We start from the raw sequence: 26,808 nt of genomic DNA on the forward strand, positions 1-26,808 counted from the left end.
TTTTATTTTTGCCGTTTTTTAATTAGAACAGCAGATCGGAAGATCAAAAAATTAAAAGCAATCAAATTTTTCTGTTCTATTATGATCCATTAATGATTGTATTTATATATATACATGTATAAGTGTTTGTAAATGTATCTTCATACCCTCACTCTCTCATCCCCAAAGATAAGCATTGGCCCACGCATAATCGCTAACCATGTCATATAGCGCGAACGTCAACTTCGATCAATATGGCCAACCCATCATGGACCACAGCGGCAATATCGGTCACGTGGACCGTAATTACAACGATATGAATCAGTCATCACAAAATAGTAATGATGATGTCATGCTAAATATGGATCAGGATTCGTTCGACAACTATGCTCCTTCTCACATGAGTTTCAATGACAACAGCAATCACAACAATAACAATATAAGCAATAACATACACAACAGCAATGTCAATGCTGGCAACCAAGATCATCTAAATATAAACGCTTTCAATGAGTATGGGAAATCGGATGACCAAGGGCCTTTCCAAAATGATAGTAGCAACAATATGGGGAGCCAATATCAAAACCAAAGCCAATACGATGAGTACGATCCGTACCCCGCCTACAATCTGGACCGTAAAAGACCAATAACGATGGAGAAAATCGAAGATATTTTCATAGATTTGACTAATAAAATGGGGTTTCAAAGGGACTCCATGAGGAACATGTTTGACCATCTGATGACTATGCTGGATTCAAGGTCTTCAAGAATGTCCAGTGAAAAAGCGTTGATCTCTTTACATGCAGATTATATCGGTGGTGATTCGTCAAATTATAAAAAATGGTATTTTACCTCACAGTTGGATTTAGACGACGAAGTCGGTTTTAGAAATCTGAAAACTAATAAGACAAAAAAGAAATTCAACAAGAACAACAAAAGCTTGTTAAATGACGATGGAAACAACCATAATTTATCAATCGAGGAGATGGAATCAATTATAAATCAATTGAAAAGTGACAATTCACTAGAGGCATCGGATTTTAGATGGAAATATAAAATGATGAAATTATCGCCATACGAGATGGTAAGTCAATTGGCTTTGTACTTATTATGTTGGGGTGAAGCAAATCAAGTAAGATTCACTCCTGAATGTTTATGTTTTATCTTTAAGTGTGCATTGGATTTCACAGGTTCGACGATATATCAAAATATGTCCCCACAACAATATCCAATGGAAGGTGACTATTTAAATAGAATTATTACTCCATTATATCAGTTCTTAAGAGATCAAGTTTATGAAATATTAGAAGGTCGTTACGTGAAGAGAGAAAGAGATCATAACCAAGTCATTGGTTATGATGATGTAAATCAATTGTTTTGGTATCCTGAAGGTATTAAAAAAATTAAATTAAATACTGCAAATGAAACTTATTTAATCGATTTACCAATAGAAGAAAGATATATCCATCTAGGTAATATCAATTGGAATGACGTTTTCTTTAAGACTTATAAAGAAACAAGAACTTGGTTACATATGGTGACTAACTTTAACAGAATTTGGATTATGCATGCTTCTTTATATTGGATGTATACCGCTTACAATGCCCCTGCATTGTATACACATAACTATCAACAATTAGTAGATAATCAGCCATTAGCAGCCTATAGATGGGCTTCGGCCGCATTGGCAGGTACTTTGGCTTCATTGATTCAAATCGCTGCAACTTTATGCGAATGGTTATTTGTTCCAAGAAATTGGGCGGGTGCACAAAGGCTATCAAGAAGATTTGTCTTCTTATGTATTGTATTAGGTATAAATCTAGCACCGGTGGCATGGATGTTTGCTTATACTGACGATACTGTATATTCAAATGATGCAAGAATTGTATCAATTGTAATGTTTTTCGTGGCTGTCGTAACGGTGGTTTTCTTTTCAATTAGACCATTAGGTGCGTTGTTTACTTCATATTTGAACAAAAGCTCAAGGGTTTATGTTTCTTCTCAAACTTTCACAGCAAACTTTGCTCCACTTTATGCTTGGGACCAAGTTTTATCATATATCATTTGGATTGTGGTTTTTGGTGCTAAGTTCGCAGAATCTTATTTCTTCCTAACATTATCATTAAGAGATCCAATTAGAATTTTGAGTACATTGACCGTAAGATGTGCTGGTGAAAAATGGTGGGGGAATGCTTTGTGTAGACAACAACCAAAAATCGTTTTAGGATTAATGATTGCAACTGATTTTATTTTATTCTTTTTGGATACCTATTTATGGTATGTTATTGTAAATACTATTTTCTCTGTGGCAAAATTATTCTATATTGGTATGTCTGTAATGACTCCATGGAGAAATATCTTCACAAGATTACCAAAGAGAATTTATATGAAAATTTTATCAACAAATGATATGGAAGTGAAATATAAACCTAAGATTTTAATATCACAAATTTGGAATGCAATCATTATTTCAATGTACAGAGAACATTTATTGGCCATTGATCATGTTCAAAAATTATTGTATCATCAAATTCCATCTGACATTGAAGGTAGAAGAGCATTAAAGGCGCCTGCTTTCTTTACATCCCAAGTAGAAAATTCAAAAGGTTCTGCAGATTTAAGTGAATTTTTCCCAAAGGATTCAGAAACTGAACGCCGTATATCTTTTTTTGCCCAATCGCTAGCTTTACCTTTACCAACACCTGTATCTATTGAAAACATGCCAACTTTCACTGTATTGACTCCACATTATTCAGAAAGAATTCTGTTATCATTAAGAGAAATTATCCGTGAAGATGATCAATACTCCAGAGTTACTTTATTGGAGTATTTGAAACAGTTGCATCCAGTCGAATGGGATTGTTTTGTTAAGGACACTAAATATTTAGCTGAAGAAACTGAAGCATACGAAGGTAATGATGATATGGGAATGAAAGAACATATTAAAGATGAGCAAATGGATACAGCTGTTGATGATTTACCATTTTATTGTATTGGCTTCAAATCTGCTGCTCCTGAATACACTTTACGTACACGTATCTGGGCTTCTTTGAGATCTCAAACTTTATACAGAACTGTTTCTGGTATGATGAATTATGCAAGAGCCATTAAATTATTATACCGTATTGAAAATCCTGAAGTTGTCCAAATGTTTGGCAGTGATATCGAAGGTCTTGAAAATGAATTAGAAAAAATGACCAGAAGAAAATTCAAGTATTTAGTCTCCATGCAAAGATTAACTAAATTTAAACCTCATGAAATGGAAAATACTGAATTTTTGTTAAGAGCTTATCCTGATTTACAAATTGCTTTCTTGGATGAAGAACCTCCTTTAAGAGAAGGTGATGAACCAAGGATCTTTTCTGCTTTAATCGATGGTCACTGTGAAGTTCTAGAAAATGGTCGCAGACGTCCTAAATTTAGAATTCAATTATCTGGTAATCCAATTTTAGGTGATGGTAAATCTGATAACCAAAATCATGCTTTGATATTCTACAGAGGTGAATACATCCAATTAATTGATGCCAATCAAGATAATTATTTAGAAGAATGTTTGAAGATTAGATCTGTTTTAGCTGAATTCGAAGATATCTCAAGAGAACCATTGAATCCATATGTCCCTGGTGTCACTTATGAAAATCAATTCAATAACCATCCTGTTGCCATTGTGGGTGCAAGAGAATATATTTTCTCTGAAAACTCTGGTGTTTTAGGTGATGTCGCTGCTGGTAAAGAACAAACTTTTGGTACATTATTTGCTCGTACTTTAGCCCAAATTGGTGGTAAATTACATTATGGTCACCCGGATTTTGTAAATGCAACTTTCATGACTACAAGAGGTGGTGTTTCTAAAGCTCAAAAAGGTTTACATTTGAATGAAGATATCTACTCCGGTATGAATGCTTTGCTGCGTGGTGGTCGTATTAAACACTGTGAATATTATCAGTGTGGTAAGGGTAGAGATTTAGGTTTTGGTACGATTTTAAATTTCACTACCAAGATTGGTGCTGGTATGGGTGAACAAATGCTTTCCCGTGAATACTATTATCTAGGTACTCAATTGCCAATCGATCGTTTCTTATCTTTTTACTATGCTCACCCTGGTTTCCATTTGAATAATTTTTTCATTCAATTGTCCTTACAATTATTTTTATTGGCTTTAGTTAATATGCACTCATTAGCCCACGAATCTATTTTCTGTATTTATGATAGAAATAAACCAAAAACCGATGTTTTATATCCAATTGGATGCTACAATTTACAACCTGTTGTTGATTGGGTGAGACGTTATACCTTGTCTATTTTCATTGTTTTCTGGATTGCAATTGTTCCTATTATCGGTCAAGAATTGATTGAGCGTGGTTTATGGAAAGCAACTCTTAGATTCTTCCGTCAATTATTATCTTTATCACCAGTCTTCGAAGTTTTCGCTGGTCAAATTTATTCGGCTTCATTGTTGAGTGATTTGACAGTGGGTGGTGCACGTTATATTTCTACTGGTAGAGGTATCGCCACTGCACGTATTCCATTCTCAATTCTTTACTCCAGATTTGCTGGTTCTGCAATCTATATGGGTTCGAGATCGTTATTGATGTTGTTATTCTGTACAATTGCTCATTGGCAATCTCCATTATTATGGTTTTGGGCATCTATATGTTCGCTGATGTGGGCTCCATTTATATTCAATCCACATCAATTTGCATGGGATGATTTTTTCTTAGATTATAGAGATTTTATTAGATGGCTATCCAGAGGTAATGCCAAATACCATAAGAACTCTTGGATAGGTTATGTTAAGTCATCAAGATCTCGTGTTACTGGTTTCAAACGTAAATTGATTGGTGTCGAATCTGAAAAAGGTACCGGTGATTCTGCAAGAGCTCATAGATCAAATGTTATCTCCTCTGAAATCATTCCTTGTGCACTTTATGCTGCTGGCTGTTTCATCTCATTCACTTTTATTAATGCACAAACTGGTGTTCAAGCCACCGAAGATGAGCGCGCAAACTCTACATTAAGATTCATTATTTGTACTGTTGGTCCTATCGCAGTCAATGCCGGCACTTTATTGATTTGTATGGCATTATCTTGTTGCTCGGGTCCTTTGTTTGGTTTATGTTGTAAGAGAACAAGTGCTGCATTAGCTGCCATTGCCCATGGTGTGTCTGTTATTGTATATTTGGGTACCTTTATTATTATGTGGGTTTTAGAAGGTTTTGATTTTACAAGAATGTTAATAGGTATTGTTGCTTGTATCCAAGCTGAAAGATTGATCATCCAATGCATGACTGTCCTTTTATTGACTAGAGAACAAAAACATGATTCTGCAAACACTGCTTTCTGGGCAGGTAGCTGGTCCACCGCAGGTTACGGTTCTTTATCGTGGGCCGAACCATTTAGAGAATACATTGCCAAAGTGATTGAAATGTCTGAATTTGCAGCTGATTTTATTTTAGGTCATACGTTAATGATTTGTCAATTACCAATTCTATGTATTCCACAAATTGATAAACTGCATTCTATTATGTTATTTTGGTTGAGACCTTCTCGTCAAATTCGTCCAGCAATTTTATCTCTAAAGCAAGTTCGCTTAAGAAAACTAATGATTACAAAATACATGTCATTATTCTTTATTGTTTTATGCGTTTTTGCTGCCTGTATCATTGGTCCAGCTGTAGGCTCAGCTCATGTTTCAAAGACATTTGGCAGCGATTTAACTGGCCCATGGAAAAACTTAGTACAGTCAAGGAATGTAAGTAATAACGATACAGGTACAGGACTTTCGACTTATAGCGGTCATTATTATACACATACACCAAGTTTAAAAACTTGGTCTACTAAAACATAAGCAAAGAGCATTATTCATCTGATATAGAATTGTAATTGAACAATATTTATTTATATAAATAGAGCGTTAAATATTCAAAATGTATTTTACAATAAAAATAACATTTAAATTATTTATTCCGGTAACTACATCACTATCGGCAAAGACTATATTGTTCAGATTTTTTGTCTATAAAAAGTGTCACAAATTCATAGGGTCACAATATTATAATCATCCCTCTTGTGTAACAGAGAAACTCTATCTTTTAATTATATTTGATTTAAAATACTATTATATTTGTAAGGTAGTTGATACAATATCAATGATTTGGTAGAAGAAGAAAGTCAAAACAAACTAATCTTGGACTAAGAAGTTATGAGACTAATCTTCTTTTATCTGATACAATATTTATATATATCAATATGCACAGCTGCCTCAATCAAAGCAAATCTTCCAGTCATTGAAGTTATTGGAAATAAATTCTTTAACTCAGAGACACATGAACAATTCTTCCTCAAAGGTATCGCCTATCAACCAAGCAGAAGTTTAGATATGCTAATGGATGCTGATGAAACTTTTGAAACAAAATACATAGATCCATTAGCTGATCCTGACATTTGTTTAAGAGATATCCCTTATTTGAAGAAATTGAATATTAATACAATTAGAGTATATTCAATCGATCCTACTAAATCTCATGAAACTTGCATGCAAGCATTGGCAAACGAGGGTATATATGTGTTATTAGATTTAGCTGAACCAGATGTTTCGATTGCCAGGGATAATCCTACTTGGGATGTTACAATTTGGAAAAGGTATAGAGATGTAATTGATGCAATGAGCCAGTACACAAACATTTTAGGCTACTTTGCAGGGAACGAAGTTACAAATGACACGAGCAACACTGATGCTTCACCATTTGTGAAAGCTGCTATCAGAGATACTAAAATGTACATAAAGAAGAACTCCTATAGAGAAATACCAGTCGGATATTCTACAAATGACGATGTAGACACTAGAGACAACTTAGCTAAATATTTTGTATGTAAGAATGAAGACAAAAGTGCTGATTCTTCAATGATGGTTGCTGACTTTTATGGAATAAATATGTATGAATGGTGCGGATATTCATCTTATGGAACAAGTGGTTATAAGGATAGAACAGAAGAGTTTAGGGATTATCCAGTTCCTATATTCTTCTCCGAGTTTGGCTGCAACCTAGTAAGACCTCGACCATTCACTGAAGTTAGTGCTCTATTTGGCTCTAAAATGTCCAATGTATGGTCTGGTGGGTTGGCATACATGTATTTTGAGGAAGAAAACCAATATGGTGTTGTTGAAGTTTCTAAAAAGAATAGCAAAATAGTTAAAGAGTTACCGGATTTTAACTATCTTGAAACTCAGTACAAAAATGCCAATCCAAGTGGTGTCACTAAGGAAGAATATTTGAATTCTGCTAGTTACAAAAACTTGATTAACAATATCGAATGCCCAAAAAACTCATTGAATAATGAATTTTTTGAGGAAGAACTTGAACTTGCATGGGAAGCAACTACGAACAATTTACCTTCGACTCCAAATACTGAGGAATGTGCATGTTTAAGTTCATATTTGCCTTGTAAAGCTTTAATTGGAGAAAGTTTAGTTAACACCTTTAATGTTGAAAATCATTTCAAGTATTTATGTGGTCAAGTAAATTGTCAAGAGATCATTGCAGATGGAAAGGCAGGTGTTTATGGGATATATTCATCATGTTCAACTGAGCAAAAATTATCTTTCCTTCTAAGTAAATTATATTACAATAATTTACATGAAGGTACGATGAGAAAAAGCGATAAAATATGTCCAGTACAAGATAAAGGGTTCTTTTATAATAAAAAATACGATACATTCAACAATGGCAATATTGACAATGTTTGTTCTCGTGAAAATATTATGAGTATCGAAAAGGCCTTAAAATCTGATTACACTAGAGCTAATAACAACAAAGTATCCGATCCACTGAAAGGTGGGAATAAAAAGGATACACAGCGTGGTACCGAAATGAATGAGGGCTCTAAATATAGCACTAAAGTTGGAATGTTGGCAATATTCTTCTTTCTTGCTACAAGTTTATTATGAACGAACAATTTATATTTATAATAAAAACAGATTAAATAAATATAGCAGCACTAGAATAACAAACTAAAGACTATAAAAAAATTTCATAACGATATTTATTATAAAATATACATGTATATGTATGGATTTGTATATATAGTAATTACCTTACAATGTAGAGATACTTTTCTGTCCAGCAGTTATTATCACGGAATATATTATTTAGTAACTATGTTTGTCGTATTATGCGCATCAAATAATCTACTTCTTATATATATATATACATATATATTCATGAACTGTTCAACAATTCATGAGACTTCAATATATCATATTTTGATATGCTTATTGGTTTTGAACTAACATGTCTTCCTGAACCAAATAAAGCTACACCTTTAAATATACTCCTACGTGTCCAGCTCCTTTTTCCATTATTCTCTGAGTTGCTAGAGCTCTTTGTTGTCTTATCTTGTGTAGTTTCTTTATTGAGATGTCCAGTCATTATCATATGTTACTTATTTCAATCAATGACGACTTTAATCTGACCAAGGATGTTTGTGTTTGTTTGCTGATATATGAATAGTTTTTGGGAAGTGAACTTATTCCTTCTTATATACATATTATATGTTTATCAAAGATCAAGGATACTCACACTTTCTAAATGCTGGACACAGTAAATACAACATCCTGAGCTTTTATTAAGTATACTTATCCAATGGAATCAAATATTTTCTCAATCAAAATGCGTAGTTAACAAGGGAAGCTGGTAACTCTAATAATTAATACGAACAAAGGAACAGATTCAGCAATATCTGGAAAACGGGCAAGTACAACAAACTATGAATGTAAATATATTACATCCTACAAGGATTATTGGTCTACCCTCTTTCCAGATTGATGTGACTCTTGGATAGAAAGCCTCTCGAGAAGCTTTCCAACTACTTTTATGAATAAATTCCGTATTCCTAATACATTCCCCTCTAAATCTCAACAGCGTGAAAATAGAATTATAGATCTCCAGATTTTAGGACGAAACGGTAAATATTATATAATCACCAAGAAAGTGATGTGAAATACGTTTCAACCAACGTGTTTGTTGCCCAAAAGGTGGGCTAAAGCTGCGAGTTGGATAGCATCAAGGTGATTAAAACTCTTGAGCAGTTTCAACCCCAAGAAGTGGTGGATTGAAGCCATTGGAAGCTCTCTACTTTATATATCTCATGAAGTAAGAAGGAACGCAGCAGCAATACACGGATCTGACGGTTCCGTAACGTGCTTCCACGAGTTCCGCCTGCGGAACAAAAAAACCGTGTAAGAAACAGCAATAACAGAGACTTGGTCCCAACGAAAGACTTTGTTAAATTCACTATTGTGCTGATTTGTGTAGAGGGAAGATATAGCTACTTCTTACGAACATGGGTACCCCGATGGATGGAACATTTGTTCCTCATTAACAACAGTTCGATAGAGTAAAAAAGGGTAAGAGTAATATTGCCAATACTTTTGAAATGATCGTAGCATACCACATGGTACAATATTCTTGTTAACAAATAATTTTACAAGCATATATATTTGTATATATCAATGCTAAGACAGGAATTAACTTGTTGCAACGAACGAGGTATTGCAACTCATGAACTTTTCCAATACTGGTTTCGTAAGCGTTTTCCCTTTACGGACGTTTTTCGATGTTTTTCTTGATTTTTAGCCAGCAAAGCGCCACTTTAGGAAATAATTTCAGTTAAGCGTGTACAAAAAGGGAAATTCACCAGAATTAGTTGGTCCCTGAGATTCTCGACACTGGTTATGTTGACATTAATGAACAAAGCTCAAACGACAGTAATTATAGTTTTGTTAATAGTCAATATTTAATTGTTTATAAAAAATGTATAGACTCTACCTAGGTAAAACATCCTCATGTATATAAGCAGTAATTTCAAGACAGGTACTATTATAAACAATGTAGATGCTGCTAATGTTTACATTTTTGTATTGTTTAGCAACAAAGAGATACCAGGTTACGCCAAGTTTGGTCTACAACAGTTTGAAAATCTTGTTTTAGTTGAAGTAAATTGGCTACTATAAAAATAAAGTGTTTAAAATACGTACTTGTAGAAGTTCCATCTTCATATTCAATTGAAATCTCAAGCTTACTTATGAAAAATGAACTTATCAGTTACCAACTGCTTATTAGTGTTAATTGCCATCAATCAAACTTTCGCCAAAATCTGAAGAGTACCATTTCAAAAGCTAACGAGAATATATTGTTTTCATATATATATATTTTTTTATCTTCAATAAGTTACCAACTACAATTCAATCTCTAACATCCTAATTTAAGTCATTCTTTTACATTTTTTTTATTCAAACAATCATAATATTTACACAACATTAAATTTAAGTCATTCGTTTTATACAATTCAACAGTAATTAGACAAGAAAACATAAATATACAATATCTTTAGCAATGGACCAAGACTTTGAGCAAGTTACACATAACAGCGATTTTCTTTCAATTTTATCAGATTATGACAGCGACGTACAATCATATATATCTACAAATGATATTTACAGAAAAGAGTCCGCAGAAGAAAATAATAAGGAAAGCCCTTCTTCCTCTAAATCATTCTTTATTGAAAACTTTCCAGAGAATGTGAATGACAGTTCTGCTAACTCTCTCCAACAAACTCCAAGAAAATTCGGAGTTTACATAAATGAATCAGCATTTGCTTCAATGAACAAAACCTCTAAAAGGCGTATGCAAAAAACGATCTCAAAAAATAACTCATCAACTACATCGATTAATAATTTAATCAATGATAACATTGAAAAACCGTTCCATTATAACTCCGAAAATGGTAGTAGTTTAAATACTATCTCAACAAAAATGTTACTGAGTAACCAAGATGTAAAATTAAACCAACAAAAACCTGTCGCATCTATAAATATCTACCCTGAAAATATTGAATCGCCAGATAGAGTTACTTCTTCTTTATATTCACCTCTTCATGGAAACCACAATTCTCTAAGTCAAGTTAAAGAATCATTACCTTTTTTTGTTGAACCTAGAGAAATATACAGTAGTGCACAAGCGTCATTGGCGCATTCTTGTGCAACAACAAATTCTTCAAATTATTATAATGATACAATTCCTGCCATTGATCAAGCACAACAAATTAGAAAGAGTAATGTTGCCAAAACTCCAGTTTTAAGTATCTCAAAATCTAAATTCAGTCCAATAAAATATAATTTGAAGAAAGTGTCTAAGACAGAAAGTATTAAAAAAAAAGGATCTTCTCTGTTTTCCAGCTCAAAAAATAAATTAGAACAATCAAGTTCAAGGCCATCTCTGACTTCTCCTCAACCTAAATCATTATTAAAAAATCATCTGTCCTTTGCCAACGATAAAATCGAGGGCGCTAATGATGGATCACTACCAAATGGTAATAAAAATGCTGTTCAATCATCTTATCCTCCAAGTCTTCCTGATCTGTCTTATGGAAATGAATTCGCAGAATCACAAATTGATCTGACTCTTGACACGTTACAAAATTTTAGAAGCAAAACTTATAGGAGATACAACATCGATGTAGAAGCAATGGGAAATTTATTTCAAGAAGAGAATGAATACAATAGCATCACTGGGTCATATGATGGAATAAATGATGATGTATTTGAACATATACCTATTCAACATATCGACTCCAATTCAATTTATAATTTTGATTCTGAAATTTCTGGATATCTACAAATATACAGCATTTGGAGAATTCTCTTAGTAGTCAGTGGCTGTATATTGGTTCTACCTCTTTTCTTCATAATTGGAGTTGGTAAGAAAGAAAAGAAAATCATTTCAGATTACAAATTAATGAAGATGGTTCTAAATAAGAATCACAGAATTGGATTAATGAAGGGATTCCATTGGGAACTGGACCTTCAATGGCTACGAACTACTTTCTTGATCCTCGGCGTTATAGAAACGATTGCAATTATGGCATGCATTGCTGTTGGATTCAGCGTAGGAATTACCAGTGAATAATGTTCCATTCTCCAACATTACCCATTTCATACAATTGTATTATCATGAAAACACTATACATCTATGAAGAAAAGTGAATTTAAATGAAATTCATATGCATCAACAGTCAGTAAATTAATACCTCACTATGTAACTTTACGTAAGTACCAAGACTATATTAATAAATACAGTACTTCAGTGAGTCTTCCTAAGCATCTTGTAAAGCTTCAAAAGATTGAGATGAGATGAGATGAGATGAGCTTACTTATTTAACGCGCATTATATAAAGGGAACGATAAGACAAAAACAACACCAAATTTTAAATTCATTTTAATAAGTGCAGATATAAAGAAAGATTCAGGAATACCAGCGTATATGATAGTGTAGTGATACAGCTATAACATGAACTCACATATTACAGAGTATCAGTGTCAATACACCGATCAAATCAGAAAAAAGAATAAGGTATGGCATGATGGCAAACTAAAATATTTCCAAATCAATGATAAGTTTCAGCTATTCAGAGAAGAAGATAATATACAAATATCATCTCAATTTATTACAAATAAAAAAGAAGTAGAATATATACTTGATCCTGAGAATTTTGATAATATTGAACATAAAATATTTGGTAAATATATAGTAATAATATTGGAGAAAATAAACGAATATGACAAAGAAGTGAAGATCACTCTTAAACATAACAATATCCCTCCATCTCAAGCGAATACTATTCATTTCAATAATAACACACTGCATTTAAATGGCCAATCAGTAACTAATACAAAATCCAATAGTCTCCAAGGGAAAGTAATAGTAAAGAAACCTCTTTCGAGGATCATAACATCGAAAGTGATAGCAGATACTTCCTCTATTTCAGGAACTTCTTTAGCATTAAAAATGAATAAGCCTTTTAAACGTCCAAGAATGGCTAATCATCCGGATTCTAATCTTTCGAGGAAGATCGTTAAAAATAGGCCTAGTGTGAGAACTGATAACGTAAGATTAAAAGAAGAAGATACAAGTAACAATGATACTAATATCAAGTCAAATGAACTTCATAACAATGATGCTAATACCAATTTAAATAAACCTAAACCTCCTCTAATTCCGAGTGAAAATGAGAAGTTGCAAGCCAATGTCGAGGAAACATTGGTTGAGAAGCAAAGTACAAGTCCAATTACAAATAATATCATCATAGACAAACATTACGCACAAGATAAACCACCGTTGGAGAAGCAAATTAATACAGATAATATTCTTCCAGAAGAGAAAAAAATTTCAAAATCAATCATTCAAAAGTTACCAAATAAACAATCATCATCGAGGATAATTAGTGGTAGAACTAAAATACGTAGCATTAGTCATAAACCTATTAGTCTCTGATATTGATCAACAATATCAAAATCGAGAAACTAATTAGAATAATTCATAATAAAAAATAAAATATCTTATTTTAAAGTAAATTATATATGTATTGTTCATAGTCCAAATATTAGGTTAAATAGAAGATGAGGGACAGTCAACATTATGTCGCCTGACTTTTCATAAAATTAACATAAAACGCAAGCTCTTAGACAGTAACAATTATTTATTGATGTGCTTCGAGATGATTTTATCTTTAATAATTCCATGTAAGGTCTGAGCGTCTTTGGCAAAGTTTCTGATACCTTCTGCTAATTTTTCAGTAGTCATTGCATCTTCATTTAACTCAAAACGGAATTTAGATTCATCATTTATAAATGATGTTTTATCTTCACCTTCCTTTTTAGCTGTTTCTGGATCCAATGATCTAGTTACATCTTCCGTACTGTTATTAAGCTCATCTAATAACTTCAAAGAGATTGTTAAGAAATCAATACCACCCAAAGCCTTCAACTCATCAACAGTTCTAAATGAAGCTCCCATGACAATTGTCTTATAGCCATGTTTTTTATAATAATTGTAGATCCTTCTTACAGAGTGAACACCTGGGTCATCTTCAGCTGTATAGGTTTTATTGTAAGTGTTTTTATACCAATCCATGATTCTACCTACAAATGGGGAAATCAATGAAACTCCTGCCTCTGCAGCAGCCACTGCCTGTGGGAATGAGAATAACAAGGTACAGTTGACATGAATACCATACTCCTTCTCTAAGACCTTTGCTGCTTGGATACCTTCCCAAGTGGAAGATAGTTTAATCAAAACCCTTTCTTTGGAGATACCATCATCTTCATATAGTTTGATAATTTCCTTAGCCTTATTGATACTACCTTCCTTATCAAACGAGTATTTGGCATCTACTTCAGTAGATACTCTTCCCGGTACAATCTTCAAAATCTGTTCTCCAAAAGCCACTAATATTCTGTCAAAAATTGCTTCACACACTTCTGGCGTGACATCAGATTCAGTCTTAATCTTTTTAGCAGTGACATATTTTTCAATAACAGAATCGACCAACTCAGTGTAAGCCTCTTTCTCACTGGCCTTCAAAATCAAAGTTGGGTTTGTAGTCGAATCCTGGGGTTTATACTGGCTTATCATCTCAAAGTCACCTGTATCGGCGACAATGGTGGTCCCTGTTTCCCTCAATTTCTCAAGAGTTGTTTGACCACTTTTGGAGCTTCCTGTGTTTTGCTTCTTGCTGACTGGCATGTTTAGTAATTTCCCTGTATTCCTATACAATTTCAAATAAACCGTATCGTTTATAACATGTATTTAAAGGCTAACTCCAAATCAACCTGGCTAATAAACATTGAAATAGTTTTATTAACCACATACACGTATATATATATATATGTGTGTATAGCAAGTAAGTACACTTTCATTAATTGGCAAACCTCAAAAAGTACACCATACAGAGTAATCACTCCCTAAAATAAAGAACCACAGAACTTTTTCTGCTACATAAATGAAATGAGGTGTACCGTCAAATAGTACAAGGTAATATAACTTCACCCAATGGTTAATATTCATTTCCAATTGCAACTCATAATAAATTTATTCATTGTGCCTCAACAGATATTTATAATCGCATATCCCTTTCTCTTTTGTAATTACTTCTCTTTTTTTTCCGTTGTCCACACTATAACCATAATATTGAACAACATATTGCATTTACTTAAATTACCAACTACAAACACTTTCAACTAACTTAGTTGAAGTTTTAATTAAATATAACCTCATTACAACAATTTGTGACACTGACATTCCCATTTCCAGTGTGTCATTTCATTGTTTTATGTTACCCGCACGAATTTGAATTGTTACCAATTTCCGATTTAACATCAGAGCGAAATTGTAAAACAACTTATTATTGAAATTGTTTTAAGCAATATCTATGGAGGAAACATGTTAGAAACAATACGTTATTACCTTAACAATAATTGAATTCAATGGCCATATGGTAAGTTATCTATTCTCAGCATTTTTATTTGCATCATAGCCAACAGTTACTTTGAGTTTTTTCAACCAAGAAGACAACATTACAAGAACACTAAAATATTCATCGGAAGTTAATACCAGATAAGATTTTGTCAGTTTTTTTGATCAGTATAGAAATTATAGATATATTGATGATATAATGGATGTATTACCTTCTAACAACAATGGAACGAATAGCAATACTGAATTGTATACGATATTGAAAACAGAGCTAGATAAGTTATGTCTGTTGAAATTTAATAGCAATGAGTTTCCTAATAGTGATCCAGCAAAGGCTACTATACCGAATAATATAAGTATATCATTGATCTTTAAGGAGCTCCCTTCGAGAGAGGATTATCCAGACTATTATAATATAATTAGAAATCCAATGTCATTGGATATGATATACAAGAGGTTGGAGAACTCCCAATATGATTCTATCTATAAATTACAATCTTTTGTCGATGATATTGCTCAGATCTCGAAAAATGCTAGATATTTTTACAACATGACTACTATTATCCACAAATTTGCAAATCTGCTGGATAATTACCTGAAGGCGATATTGATACCGTTTTTGAATAATAAATTTAATATGAACCTATCTATTCAAAATGATCAAAATGACCAACAAGAGCAAAACGTAAATGCCCTGAACGTTATTAGTAATTCAAATCTTTATGAACAACAGGTTGCAGTGACTCAGCAAAGAATACAACTTTCACCGAGTCCACCTATTCAACAACAGTTTCAATCACAGTATCTAAAACATACACATAATAACCAGCAAAGAAAGCATATTAGAAGAGGCAGACCTCCAATAATAGACTTCCCATATGTTCAGCGAATTAAGAATGTGTTCAAGATGTTGAAAAAAGAAATAGATCAAGCAGGTGAATCATTGACATCCACTTTCGAAAAGTTACCAGTTTCTATAGAGGAATATAAACAAATTATAGACAATCCAATGACTCTAGAAGACGTAAGAAAAAATGTAAGAGGAAGAAAATATAAAGATTTTATGACATTCAAGAAAGATATGGATTTGATGTTGAGCAACTATCAAACCTATAACTTATATAAAGACCATAAACAAAATTTGAAAAGATATGAAATACTTTTTTCAAAATTTAATTTGTATTGCGAAGTTGAATTAAATAAACCTGACAAAGACTTTATTCCCGAAAGTGGTGACTTAAGATATCCTTTAAATGAAGTTAAATGGGGTAATGTATTATATTCAATTGGTGATTGGGTTCTATTGAAAAATCCTAACGATGAAGCAAAACCAATTGTAGGCCAAATTTTCAAAATGTGGAATACAACCGATGGAAAGATTTGGTTAAATGTGTGTTGGTATTTTAGACCTGAACAAACTGTGCACAGATATGATAGACTGTTTTATAAAAATGAAGTTGTAAAATCTGGCCAATATAGAGACCACACATTTACAAGCGTTCTTGGAAAATGCTATGTTGTACATTTTACAAGATTTCAAAGAGGTGATCCAGCTAACATAAAAAATCTCGACATTCCATTATTTATATGTGAATATCGTTATAATGAAAATGATAAAAATTTTAATAAAATTAGAACTTGGAGAGCTTGTATGCCCGAGGAAATTCGTGACCAGGAAGAGGTGACAATTCCGGTACCGGGAAGAAAATTTTTTAAATATCTGTCTCCTTTGGCACATTTATTATCACCAACTGCAACTTTTACTGATCCAATCCCAGAAGCTACTGCTGGTGCACATAATGGACCTCCTGCTATCGGTGCTGTTTATATAAGACCAGTTCTAGAAAAAGATGACCTTGGTGAATATTCGACATCACCAGATTGTCCTCGTTATATTATTAGGCCGAACGATCCTCAACCAGAAGGGATAATAGATTTTAAAAATGGTATTATCGTAACGAAAGAATCTTCATCTCATACTGTACGGAGAAGCAGCAGCTGTGGCAGTACATCTGGTGGGCATGTACATGCGAGAAAACCAAAACCAGAAACCCCTAAAATCAATATTAATGACTTGAATATGAAATCAATGGTTTCAACAATGCATAATAATAATGATTCATTTGTGAGTAAACCAAATATAATTATTAATAAATCAACGTATAACCAGGTTACCAATGAGCACACATACTTGATGAACCGTAAAGTTATGCCTAAAAAGGCTATAATCTTTAATAATAAAATACCAATTGTAACTAATAAAATTATACAAACCAATACTACAACTAAGGTAAAAAAACCAAGCACTGTATCATATTCAAGACATGTGCTAGAAAAGGTAACAACCGAAACACAAGTCAAAAATATGAAAAGATACCAGGAAAAAGCTACCAATACACGTAGACGAGATTACAACTTATCTTCAATTGTATCCAATTTAACAAATAAAGCATCGAAAAGTTCTTTAGGTAAAATTATTATAGAGACACCAAATAGTTACGTTCTGTCGATTCCGTTGAATTCCAAATTTAATACTTTACAGAAGTGTGAAAAGAGAAATAAATCTGAAAAAACTCCACATAATATTTCTGTAAACAATAATCCATACATTGCAGATGTGTTATGGTTCAAAGGACCTGGTATCAATGTAAGTGCTAGAATGGTTAACAGTGGTGTGAATCTATCATCAATAGCACTGAATACATGGAAAAAACGTAGACGTGTCCACTTCGATGAAGTTGAAGAAAGTATTGAAGTGGCAGATGATGATGCCGTATTCGATTCAGATGATGAAAGGGTTGCTGAACCAGATGACGTCCAAGAAATGCCGGATATGGGGTTAAAACCTTCTGCAAGTTATATAGCATACAGAATGAGACAATCAAAATAGTTCATACACACACACACATACATACATATATATTTAATATTATTTTTTGAGTTACAAGCGTTTAGATTCAAATTCTTTCTCCAATGACAAAGTATGTCGACCAAATTATAAAGTTACAGATAGATAATACATAGTTTTAAAGTGTTTTAAACAGCAATTCCACCAGAGACCAATTCTTGATGGTCAAACGTATCTTGTGAATTAGTCTGTTTTCTTTTCCAAGTTTCTATACTTAACTTATCAAAATCAATTTCAAAAACTCTAATTCTACGCTCAGTCCCCCCATAACCGGAATATCCACCTTCACCAGCTCCACCTCCGTAACATAGCCATGACTTACTACCATAATCATCGTTGGATAGACAGTAGTCATTGCAATGGTCATGACCGACAGAGATTAACTGGACATTTAACTCCTTCTTTAAAAATTCTAAAGTACCGGAATTGTATTTTGGTGCCGTTACACCTTCTCTTCCACTACCTACAATTTTATTTTCTTTTCCAGTACTTTCTGATTTTATATTTAGATACTCAGGCAATGGAATATGGAAAAATGCCATATTTAAAGGTGTCTTTAATCCGTAATGTTTTCCAATGTAATTATATTGTGATGGTTTAATCCAATCGTATCCTGGAAAGGATTTTGGTGATTTAGAATATTTATGGGAGTCCATAAATATCAAGGACCCAATTGGAATGTATGAATCCGGTTTATTCTTCTCTTCTTTATATATTTTTTGAACGTAATTACCAATACCAAATGTGGTATCCAAAGTATCAATACCTGCATTAATTCTGAATGTTGAATATGGTAGTGATGCAGCAAGCTGAGATAATTCAAAACGGTCAAGAGAACCTTCATCGTCATGATTCCCCCATACCATAGCCCATTTAATTTTTCTTGCAATGATCGGACCTACTACTTTCAATAATGCACTTTTCGAGTCCTTTTTGCACTGGTCACCCATTATCTGATCACCTGTAAAAATGACCAAATCTGGTTGTTCCAAATCCAAAACTTTATCAATAAATACTTGTGTTTTCCTATCTGCTTTACAGTCATCAGTTGGTGGGAATTCATCATGACACTCACCATCAGTTATGGAAAAGTGCATGTCTGCCAATTGAACAATTTTATACTTTGCAGAGTCCTGCTTCAAAACTAAAGTACGGTCCTTCGTTGATGTGATCTTGTCAGATGCTGGCATATGTTTATAGATAGAGAATTTTGTCAATGCATTTATGGTTATTCCATCTACCAATTTCCAACCAGGTCTTGGATCGAATTCCAAGTTATACAATACATCGACATCAGCAATTGGTTCAAATGTCTCTGGACTTGTCAACTTTGAAACAATTGCATATGTGTCTTCCAATAAATGTTTCTTTTCTACATTTTCACCTAGTTCTTGGGACTCTAAAGCCTTTTTAGAAACGATATCAGAAATATACTTGAAGTTCTTCACTTTGAGCAGTGGCCCAACGTTGACCGAGTCATAGAAGAAATATTTCTTGAAAATATTCAACGAAGAACTGTAAAAATCCAAATCTTTCTTCACTATTGTTCTATAAGAACGTCCATGTTTAACTCCAGCAGAACTGATTACCGAAGGACACCAACTGGCCCCTAGTATGCTGATACACCTAATAACACCGGCATTGATAACAATATTGCCTTTTCTGCCAGTATATTTATCAAAGACAAGCAGGTCAGCGTTTCTATCGATATTTTCGGCGTTGTGAAAAAACAGGAACCAGATTGTCACTGTGAAGACAACCAAAGGTAGGTACAATTTGGTGAACCGTCTGTTAAATCTTATCATTTTTGCAGTTGATTACAATGCCCCCAGCGGTAAAGGAAGAACAGGGAAAGAGGAAATAGAACTAGTTTTGAGAACATCGCAGCTTCAGAAAAACGAATAGAATATATTGATGAATCAAACCGTACTATCGATTCCTTATAAGTCATTGCTGTGTACCTGGATCACAAGGTATCTTAGTCGATGGAGTAAGCTTGGCAGAACCATTTTCCCGTTAGTAGTAAACCAGAAACGGCCCATGTGACACGTATTAAATTTGATGTAGCAAAGTTGCAACCGGGTAACAGGCACGATAGGCTTGTCCTTCCCTTGACTGATCGCAACGTCCAAAGCTGTTGTGGCTCTGGTGTGTGTGGGTCAACAAGCTGATGCCGTGAGTTTGCATCGTTTATGTTGTTGGAAACGCAGACACACTGCTCGTTTAGCGAGAGATAACAATGGGTTGAGCGCGTGATTCCGAGCGAAGTCAGTGCAAATATGCCAACCGGAGTGTTGAGAGCATTGGTCGAAGTGGCAGTGTTCTCATACCAATTGCCATTACAAGTGTTTCAGAGTCGTTTATATCCAGCAGACATCAAACACGACCTCACTCCCGAAACCACTTACGAATGTTCACCGTGCAACGGCCCACCGTCGTATAAACACCAGAGTTAAAGAGCGAGTCAACCGAGGCCCATTGGCGAGCAATTAACGACGTGTTTGCGCACTTGATCTCATCCCCACTGGACCAGAGCTCAGCTTGCACACTGGCACTTGCTGTTGCCCTTGCTCTTGCACTGGCAGCTTTTCGAAATGACAGTTGAGCAAAAAAGAGATTGAGCTTTTTCCGTCTCTGTGCGCCAGTTTGTCTGTGATAAACCGAAAAATTTCCGTTTTTGCAGTTTTTTCTTTTTTCGAGCTCGTTCCCGATCCGGGATCTGGCGCGAAGAACCGTGCGTAGAACTCTGACAGCTCGCTGTGGGATCTCGTAGGAAACACACGTCGCTCTCTTGCCCTCTCGCTCTCGAGAAGAGCACAAGAAATCGCATCTAAACGAGAGCCCATCTCAGCTGCTCTGAAAAGTTTTTCAGAGCAGCATCTCTGCAATTTGTTGCTTTGCAATGGTTGTCAGCGAGATGTTCTGACAACTCGATGGGCTATCAGTGAAGTTTATAAGACTGGTTTGCTGTTTCTCTCGTTTTTTGCAGAAGATTATTACTATTAGTGGAACTTGTCTGAACACTTAACGGCGTACATGGATTAGTCGTTAATTAGTGCGATAGATTTCATATATATCTTTTAAATGTCTCTTGAATGCTTCTGTGGTATGTTTCGGCTTCTGCTAGTTCGTGAGCTCTCGTAGCTTTCGTTTTTATGGTTTTTATCGTTCATTGCAAAGCTCTTGCTGCTCTCTGCAATATATGCGCTTCATTAAACTTTTACTTTCATGATCCATGTCTTTACGCCATCCAGTAAGGCTAATGTAACGACATGCTAAAATTTTTTTTTAAATTAATTGACTAGTCAATCGATTAATTAATTAGGTAGTTAATTTGTTATTCGCAAAATTTTTTTCTTCTTCAGTTTTGCCTTTTGCTTTCATACTCTTTGATCCAATTCACTCCTATATAAATGCAATGTTTTTTCACATCTATCATGCCAGGGAACAATTCTCTTCTTGAGGTTTCGATTTCTTGTTTGCACTTTTGCGTTTAACTTTAGGAACAAGACCCGCAAGAGAACAAAACCTTTTACGCAACATCACTAAGAATGTCTTCTGTTTTTGGTAACGTTACCATTGCTAACGCATTGAAGGATCCTTCCTACTTCAAGACTTTACAAAACATTGCTGCATCTCAACCACAATTAAATGTTGTTGAACAATACTGGTCCGCTTGGTACACTTACATGAACAATGATGTCCTAGCTACCGGTATTTTCTTCTTCTTATTACATGAATTCACATACTTTTTCAGATGTTTACCATGGATGATCATTGATCAAATGCCATACTTCAGAAAATGGAAGATTCAACCAACTAAGATCCCATCCGCTAAGGAACAATGGTACTGTTTCAAGTCCGTTTTATTGTCACATTTCTTAGTCGAAGCCATCCCAATCTGGACCTTTCACCCAATGTGTGAATCTCTGGGTATTTCTGTCGAAGTTCCATTCCCAACTATCAAGAGAATGACTTTGGAAATCGCTTTATTCTTTTGTTTAGAAGATATGTGGCATTACTGGGCCCATAGATTATTCCATTATGGTGTTTTCTACAAGTACATTCACAAGCAACATCATAGATATGCTGCTCCATTTGGTTTATCTGCTGAATACGCTCATCCAGCTGAAACTTTATCCTTAGGTTTCGGTACCGTTGGTATGCCAATGTTATACGTTTTATACACTGGTAAACTACATTTATTCACCTTATCCGTATGGGTCGTCTTAAGATTATTCCAAGCTGTCGACTCTCACTCTGGTTACGATTTCCCATGGTCATTAAACAAGTTCCTACCATTCTGGGCCGGTGCTGAACATCACGATCTACATCATCACTACTTCATTGGTAACTACGCTTCCTCTTTCAGATGGTGGGATTATTGTCTAGACACCGAAGCTGGTCCAGAAGCTAAGAGTGCTAGAGAAGAAAGAATGAGATCTAAGGCTGAAAAGAACGTCAAGAAGAACAATTAGATGTGTTCTCTGACTTCAACATTTAAAACATCTATTCATATATTTATTATAAAACAACGATTCATTACTTCTAAATAGAATAAATATATTTTCATAATTAAATTTATAAAATGATACACTTTATTACATTACATGGTTTTAATACATATGTTTATGACCTCTATTTTTAATTATATTTTTGTATCACCATTGGATTACCAATTGTGCAGTTTAAATTATTTACATTAAGTCGTTCTTGTTATGCAATGGCCATAGGCAGTCAAGCAGTTTGTTTTGGATATATGAGAATAATTGCGATGTAATCCAATAAATACTCAATATCATGGAAGTTTGTGTGGAGATGCCCATCATGAATACACTACTCATTCTTGAGACATTCAAGACACTGTTCATCGCATTGCTCAGTTTCCCCCCTACTAACGCCTTATCTCTTCTTCTTGCAAACATAATCCCATTGTATTCAACATTCATGATAGATAATGTTCCTAAGATTACAGGAAGCAACATGGGCAATGGTTCAAATGGCAAACTGAGGTCCAATGTAGATTCAAGAATATTATTAGCGTATAGGATATTGTCGGTATTTGTCTCTTTGAGTACATGCATGGTGTTTGAATCAGGGTCAGTGACCAACCTTCTAATTCCTAATGAGATGGTAACCCAAAGAGGTATCTGTACTAACGGTAAAATCATATTTTTCCATAAATCTATATTGTATTTCTTGAATAGTTTCTTCTGTCTATTTCTAGATTCTTTTAGAGACAGCATCTTAATCTGTTCTGGTGTTAGTTTTTGAGTTTGAGCCAACCTTAATGCCACAACTGGCTTGATTGATAACACAACATTCCTCAGATTATTCTGTTTTACCAATCTTTGTCTTTGAAGTATACTCAATGGTAGAGTAAACAACGTTCTTAATGTAACTGAAGACAGAGGTATTAAGATCACCCAGGGAATATTTGTAACTTCATGAAGACTAACAAACGCTTCTGCTACTGCTGTAATCGTTGAAAAGCTTCTACTCCTCGAGGTGGTCTTAATACAACAAGTCCTAGTTGCGGACACAAGTGGAAAGAATCCCGCCTTATAAACACTTGTAAACATCTTGTTGTCCTATCGTTTTCTATTTAGTTATCATCCCACTACTTATATATTTGTTGGATAATTTTTTATGGTAAATATGTTCATTTAAATTTGTAACTACTTATATCAACTTTAAAAAACAGATGGATGTTTAAACCACGATAGCAGGTGAAAAACCAAACCCTTTTCAAAATTTATCACACACCCTTACAAGAGACATAATTCAACCGTTAATGTTATTATATCATTGTATTACAGTTTAAATAACTTACTCCTATATATATATTCTTATATTTCATAATTATGCTACTTACGTTGGGACCATAAGCCCCTCCCCCCTAAGTTCGATGGCTATTTTACTCCACCTGGCTACCATCTCTTGGCTTATAATGAGGAAGCAAATCGACGACTTCGATTGGCAACCTACCGTCAACTTTAACGGCATACATGCCAGGTATATACGAATCGACATTCAACCATTTAGCAACCCATGACTTGGAAGGTTTACACATGCCCACTAGCCCTTCAAAAGAAGGCGACGTGCACTCAATTGAAGAGACGCCTGCCTCTTCAAATATACCTTGACAGTTTGGACAGCCCTCCCTGGAAAACTCATTAGTGGTTTGCACTATTCCACATAGCATACATGCTCTGTCGTTACTAGACATTCTTGTACAATTTGTTGACTCGACAGTTAATGTTATGTTTTCCCAAGAAACATCAACCTAAAACCGGATCCAAACACAGTGCATACCCTAGTGCATCTTCTCACTTTTATAGACAGCTGACTAAACTCAATAATTGCAGCTGAAAGCTTCCTGGTTGCCAGTTCATTAGGTTCTTGGAAAATACTTATTATCATTTTTCATGTTTGTTATCATTTAAAGGTCAAATTTCCGACGTCTACGTCAATCTCTGTGCTTAGAAACGTTTTCGAAATTTCGAAAAAATTTTCATTTTAAAGTCTCGAGAATTCGAAAAGTATAAAAGGCATTGTAAATTCTGAACAATTTTTCAAACATTTCTTTTAACTTTTAAAGATAGCTTGTGAAATTGTTCACTTTTCTGTTTTACTTATTATTGTGGTTTCTATCTGAATAGATTATTGTCAACAATCGTGATTCTCATACCTTAATTGTAAGTTGCATTTTCATGTGTGATTCGATGTTCAATTAATAATGGGAACAGTCTATCTGCACTGGTAGTGTTGATACTGGATCATTGGGGGAGATCTCTGAAAGGGTGCTGGTATACTCAGGTTGCGTTGTTGTTTGACGCAACCATTCGCAATGATGCTGTTGTAAGAATCAAATGTTGCTACGCAGAGTTAGACTACTAATGAAATACATATTTTTTTTCTGTCGAACAAGAATATTGCTATGTCTGCGTATGCTTTTTGATACCTTTGTACAACTTATCTATGTTGCAAATCCACCTCAAGTGGACACTTGCAATGTCAATTACACATCGCTGTAGTCATTTAGTCTAACATGAGTTATGTATCCGGACTCAGTGTCGTCACCCTCGCGGTTGCAATAACTGGTTTATTTTTAGTCAATAGGGCCAATGTGGATTGTTCCCTCTGTGAACTCGTTTCACTTTTTTTTTTTTTATTTAACTTTCTTATCATACTAACTTTTAGTTGTTTACTAATTATTTTCAACTTTCATCATAGCACATTCCAAATAAAAAATGACTCGTACTTCTGTTTTAGCCGATGCTCTAAATGCTATCAACAACGCCGAAAAGGCTGGTAAAAGACAAGTTATGATTAGACCTTCGTCTAAGGTCATCATCAAGTTTTTACAAGTCGTTCAAAAACATGGTATGTCCCATTACATTATTTGCTTAGAAATGTCTTAATGAACCTTAGTTTTGTTTTTCCAATAGAAATAACATTTACCGCTACAGCATTGACAAATTGTTGCAATTGTACTCAGAGTTTAGATCAGAAATTATTTTTAATCCCGGGCTGATAACTGGATGGTTTGATCGGATAGTATTCATACTTATGAGCATATACACTTATGCTTTTCAGTCCCATACTGTCTTTTAATTGTCCGGGAGAACAAATTATTGTGGGAATGCTTCTTACACGATGTTTTATTCCGCAAGGAATTCCCATATTTTACATTCGTTTACTTTCCCTCAACATCTTACAAAATTTATTTTTTGTAACTTCTCCCATATATAATTTTTTTTACAATTCTTTTTCTGATCTTCCAACTTTGATTATTCCAACATTTGCTGTAGTGTATTTGTTCTTTTTATATTTAATACAAAAATAAGGTTATTTTTTAAGAAATAGAATTTATTCTATACACCAAAGCAAATTTAATTTTGAATGTTCTATTAGTATACTAACTGTTAACAATAAAAACAATCTAAGATTAATTAAGGTTAATTTTTCTTTTATTTGTCTTTATGGATTTATTTTATATAGGTTACATTGGCGAATTCGAATACATTGATGATCACAGATCTGGTAAGATCGTTATCCAATTAAATGGTAGACTAAATAAAGTAGGTGTTATTTCTCCAAGATTTAACGTCAAAATTTCGGAGATTGAAAAATGGACTGAAAATTTATTACCTGCCAGACAATTTGGTTATGTTATTTTAACTACTTCTGCTGGTATTATGGACCACGAAGAAGCTAGAAGAAAACATGTCTCTGGTAAGATTTTAGGTTTCGTCTACTAGATCTATATAATTTTACTGAAATACTTATATATAAATTCAATTCGTTTTAATACAATAAAAATATCATAAATCTAAATTTGAATATATTAAAATTTTGATCTATTAATGACACAACATAAGGTTTCTTGAAGATTAACTAAAAGCCTTATCAAATATCGTCAATACTAGTAAATATTTAGCTATTCTATATATTTAATCATTTCAAACATTTATAAAATAGTGATTTATGTAAATACCAGATTCAAACATAAATTAAGAACCCGCTCCTAATTTATTTTATAAATTATTTAAATTATCAAATTTTTTATGCAATGTAGAATATTATCCAAATATCGATAACATTAAA

General features: G+C 33.9%; 11 protein-coding genes across 11 annotated transcripts; 7 read left to right on the forward strand and 4 right to left on the reverse strand.

Moving 5' to 3' along the window:
* Positions 1-199: 199 nt before the first annotated feature.
* On the forward strand, positions 200-5,827 carry TPHA0F01030 (1,3-beta-glucan synthase; the record flags this gene model as incomplete). Its single annotated transcript, XM_003685975.1, has 1 exon — positions 200-5,827. The coding sequence occupies one exon, from the start codon at positions 200-202 to the stop codon at positions 5,825-5,827; it is 5,628 nt and encodes a 1,875-aa protein (XP_003686023.1).
* Positions 5,828-6,181: 354 nt separating this feature from the next.
* GAS2 (1,3-beta-glucanosyltransferase) lies at positions 6,182-7,927 on the forward strand (the record flags this gene model as incomplete). The annotated part of the gene is made up of 1 exon (XM_003685976.1): positions 6,182-7,927. One exon carries the CDS (start codon positions 6,182-6,184, stop codon positions 7,925-7,927), a length of 1,746 nt encoding a protein of 581 aa, XP_003686024.1.
* Positions 7,928-10,373: 2,446 nt separating this feature from the next.
* TPHA0F01060 (uncharacterized protein) lies at positions 10,374-11,945 on the forward strand (the record flags this gene model as incomplete). The annotated part of the gene is made up of 1 exon (XM_003685977.1): positions 10,374-11,945. One exon carries the CDS (start codon positions 10,374-10,376, stop codon positions 11,943-11,945), a length of 1,572 nt encoding a protein of 523 aa, XP_003686025.1.
* Positions 11,946-12,326: 381 nt separating this feature from the next.
* Positions 12,327-13,310, forward strand: MTE1 (Mte1p; the record flags this gene model as incomplete). Its single annotated transcript, XM_003685978.1, has 1 exon — positions 12,327-13,310. The coding sequence occupies one exon, from the start codon at positions 12,327-12,329 to the stop codon at positions 13,308-13,310; it is 984 nt and encodes a 327-aa protein (XP_003686026.1).
* Positions 13,311-13,511: 201 nt separating this feature from the next.
* On the reverse strand, positions 13,512-14,561 carry TPHA0F01080 (transaldolase; the record flags this gene model as incomplete). The annotated part of the gene is made up of 1 exon (XM_003685979.1): positions 13,512-14,561. One exon carries the CDS (start codon positions 14,559-14,561, stop codon positions 13,512-13,514), a length of 1,050 nt encoding a protein of 349 aa, XP_003686027.1.
* Positions 14,562-15,489: 928 nt separating this feature from the next.
* Positions 15,490-18,180, forward strand: TPHA0F01090 (uncharacterized protein; the record flags this gene model as incomplete). Its single annotated transcript, XM_003685980.1, has 1 exon — positions 15,490-18,180. One exon carries the CDS (start codon positions 15,490-15,492, stop codon positions 18,178-18,180), a length of 2,691 nt encoding a protein of 896 aa, XP_003686028.1.
* A 146-nt stretch (positions 18,181-18,326) lies between these two features.
* DCR2 (phosphoprotein phosphatase) lies at positions 18,327-20,003 on the reverse strand (the record flags this gene model as incomplete). The annotated part of the gene is made up of 1 exon (XM_003685981.1): positions 18,327-20,003. One exon carries the CDS (start codon positions 20,001-20,003, stop codon positions 18,327-18,329), a length of 1,677 nt encoding a protein of 558 aa, XP_003686029.1.
* A 1,746-nt stretch (positions 20,004-21,749) lies between these two features.
* ERG25 (methylsterol monooxygenase) lies at positions 21,750-22,676 on the forward strand (the record flags this gene model as incomplete). The annotated part of the gene is made up of 1 exon (XM_003685982.1): positions 21,750-22,676. One exon carries the CDS (start codon positions 21,750-21,752, stop codon positions 22,674-22,676), a length of 927 nt encoding a protein of 308 aa, XP_003686030.1.
* A 219-nt stretch (positions 22,677-22,895) lies between these two features.
* COX18 (membrane insertase COX18) lies at positions 22,896-23,780 on the reverse strand (the record flags this gene model as incomplete). Its single annotated transcript, XM_003685983.1, has 1 exon — positions 22,896-23,780. One exon carries the CDS (start codon positions 23,778-23,780, stop codon positions 22,896-22,898), a length of 885 nt encoding a protein of 294 aa, XP_003686031.1.
* Positions 23,781-24,115: 335 nt separating this feature from the next.
* SPT4 (transcription elongation factor SPT4) lies at positions 24,116-24,427 on the reverse strand (the record flags this gene model as incomplete). The annotated part of the gene is made up of 1 exon (XM_003685984.1): positions 24,116-24,427. One exon carries the CDS (start codon positions 24,425-24,427, stop codon positions 24,116-24,118), a length of 312 nt encoding a protein of 103 aa, XP_003686032.1.
* Positions 24,428-25,451: 1,024 nt separating this feature from the next.
* On the forward strand, positions 25,452-26,462 carry TPHA0F01140 (40S ribosomal protein uS8; the record flags this gene model as incomplete). The annotated part of the gene is made up of 2 exons (XM_003685985.1): positions 25,452-25,584; positions 26,203-26,462. The coding sequence occupies 2 exons, from the start codon at positions 25,452-25,454 to the stop codon at positions 26,460-26,462; spliced, it is 393 nt and encodes a 130-aa protein (XP_003686033.1).
* Between the last annotated feature and the right edge of the window lie 346 nt (positions 26,463-26,808).

This window comes from Tetrapisispora phaffii, chromosome 6, assembly GCF_000236905.1.
Source record: "Tetrapisispora phaffii CBS 4417 chromosome 6, complete genome".
Classification (NCBI taxonomy): domain Eukaryota; kingdom Fungi; phylum Ascomycota; class Saccharomycetes; order Saccharomycetales; family Saccharomycetaceae; genus Tetrapisispora; species Tetrapisispora phaffii.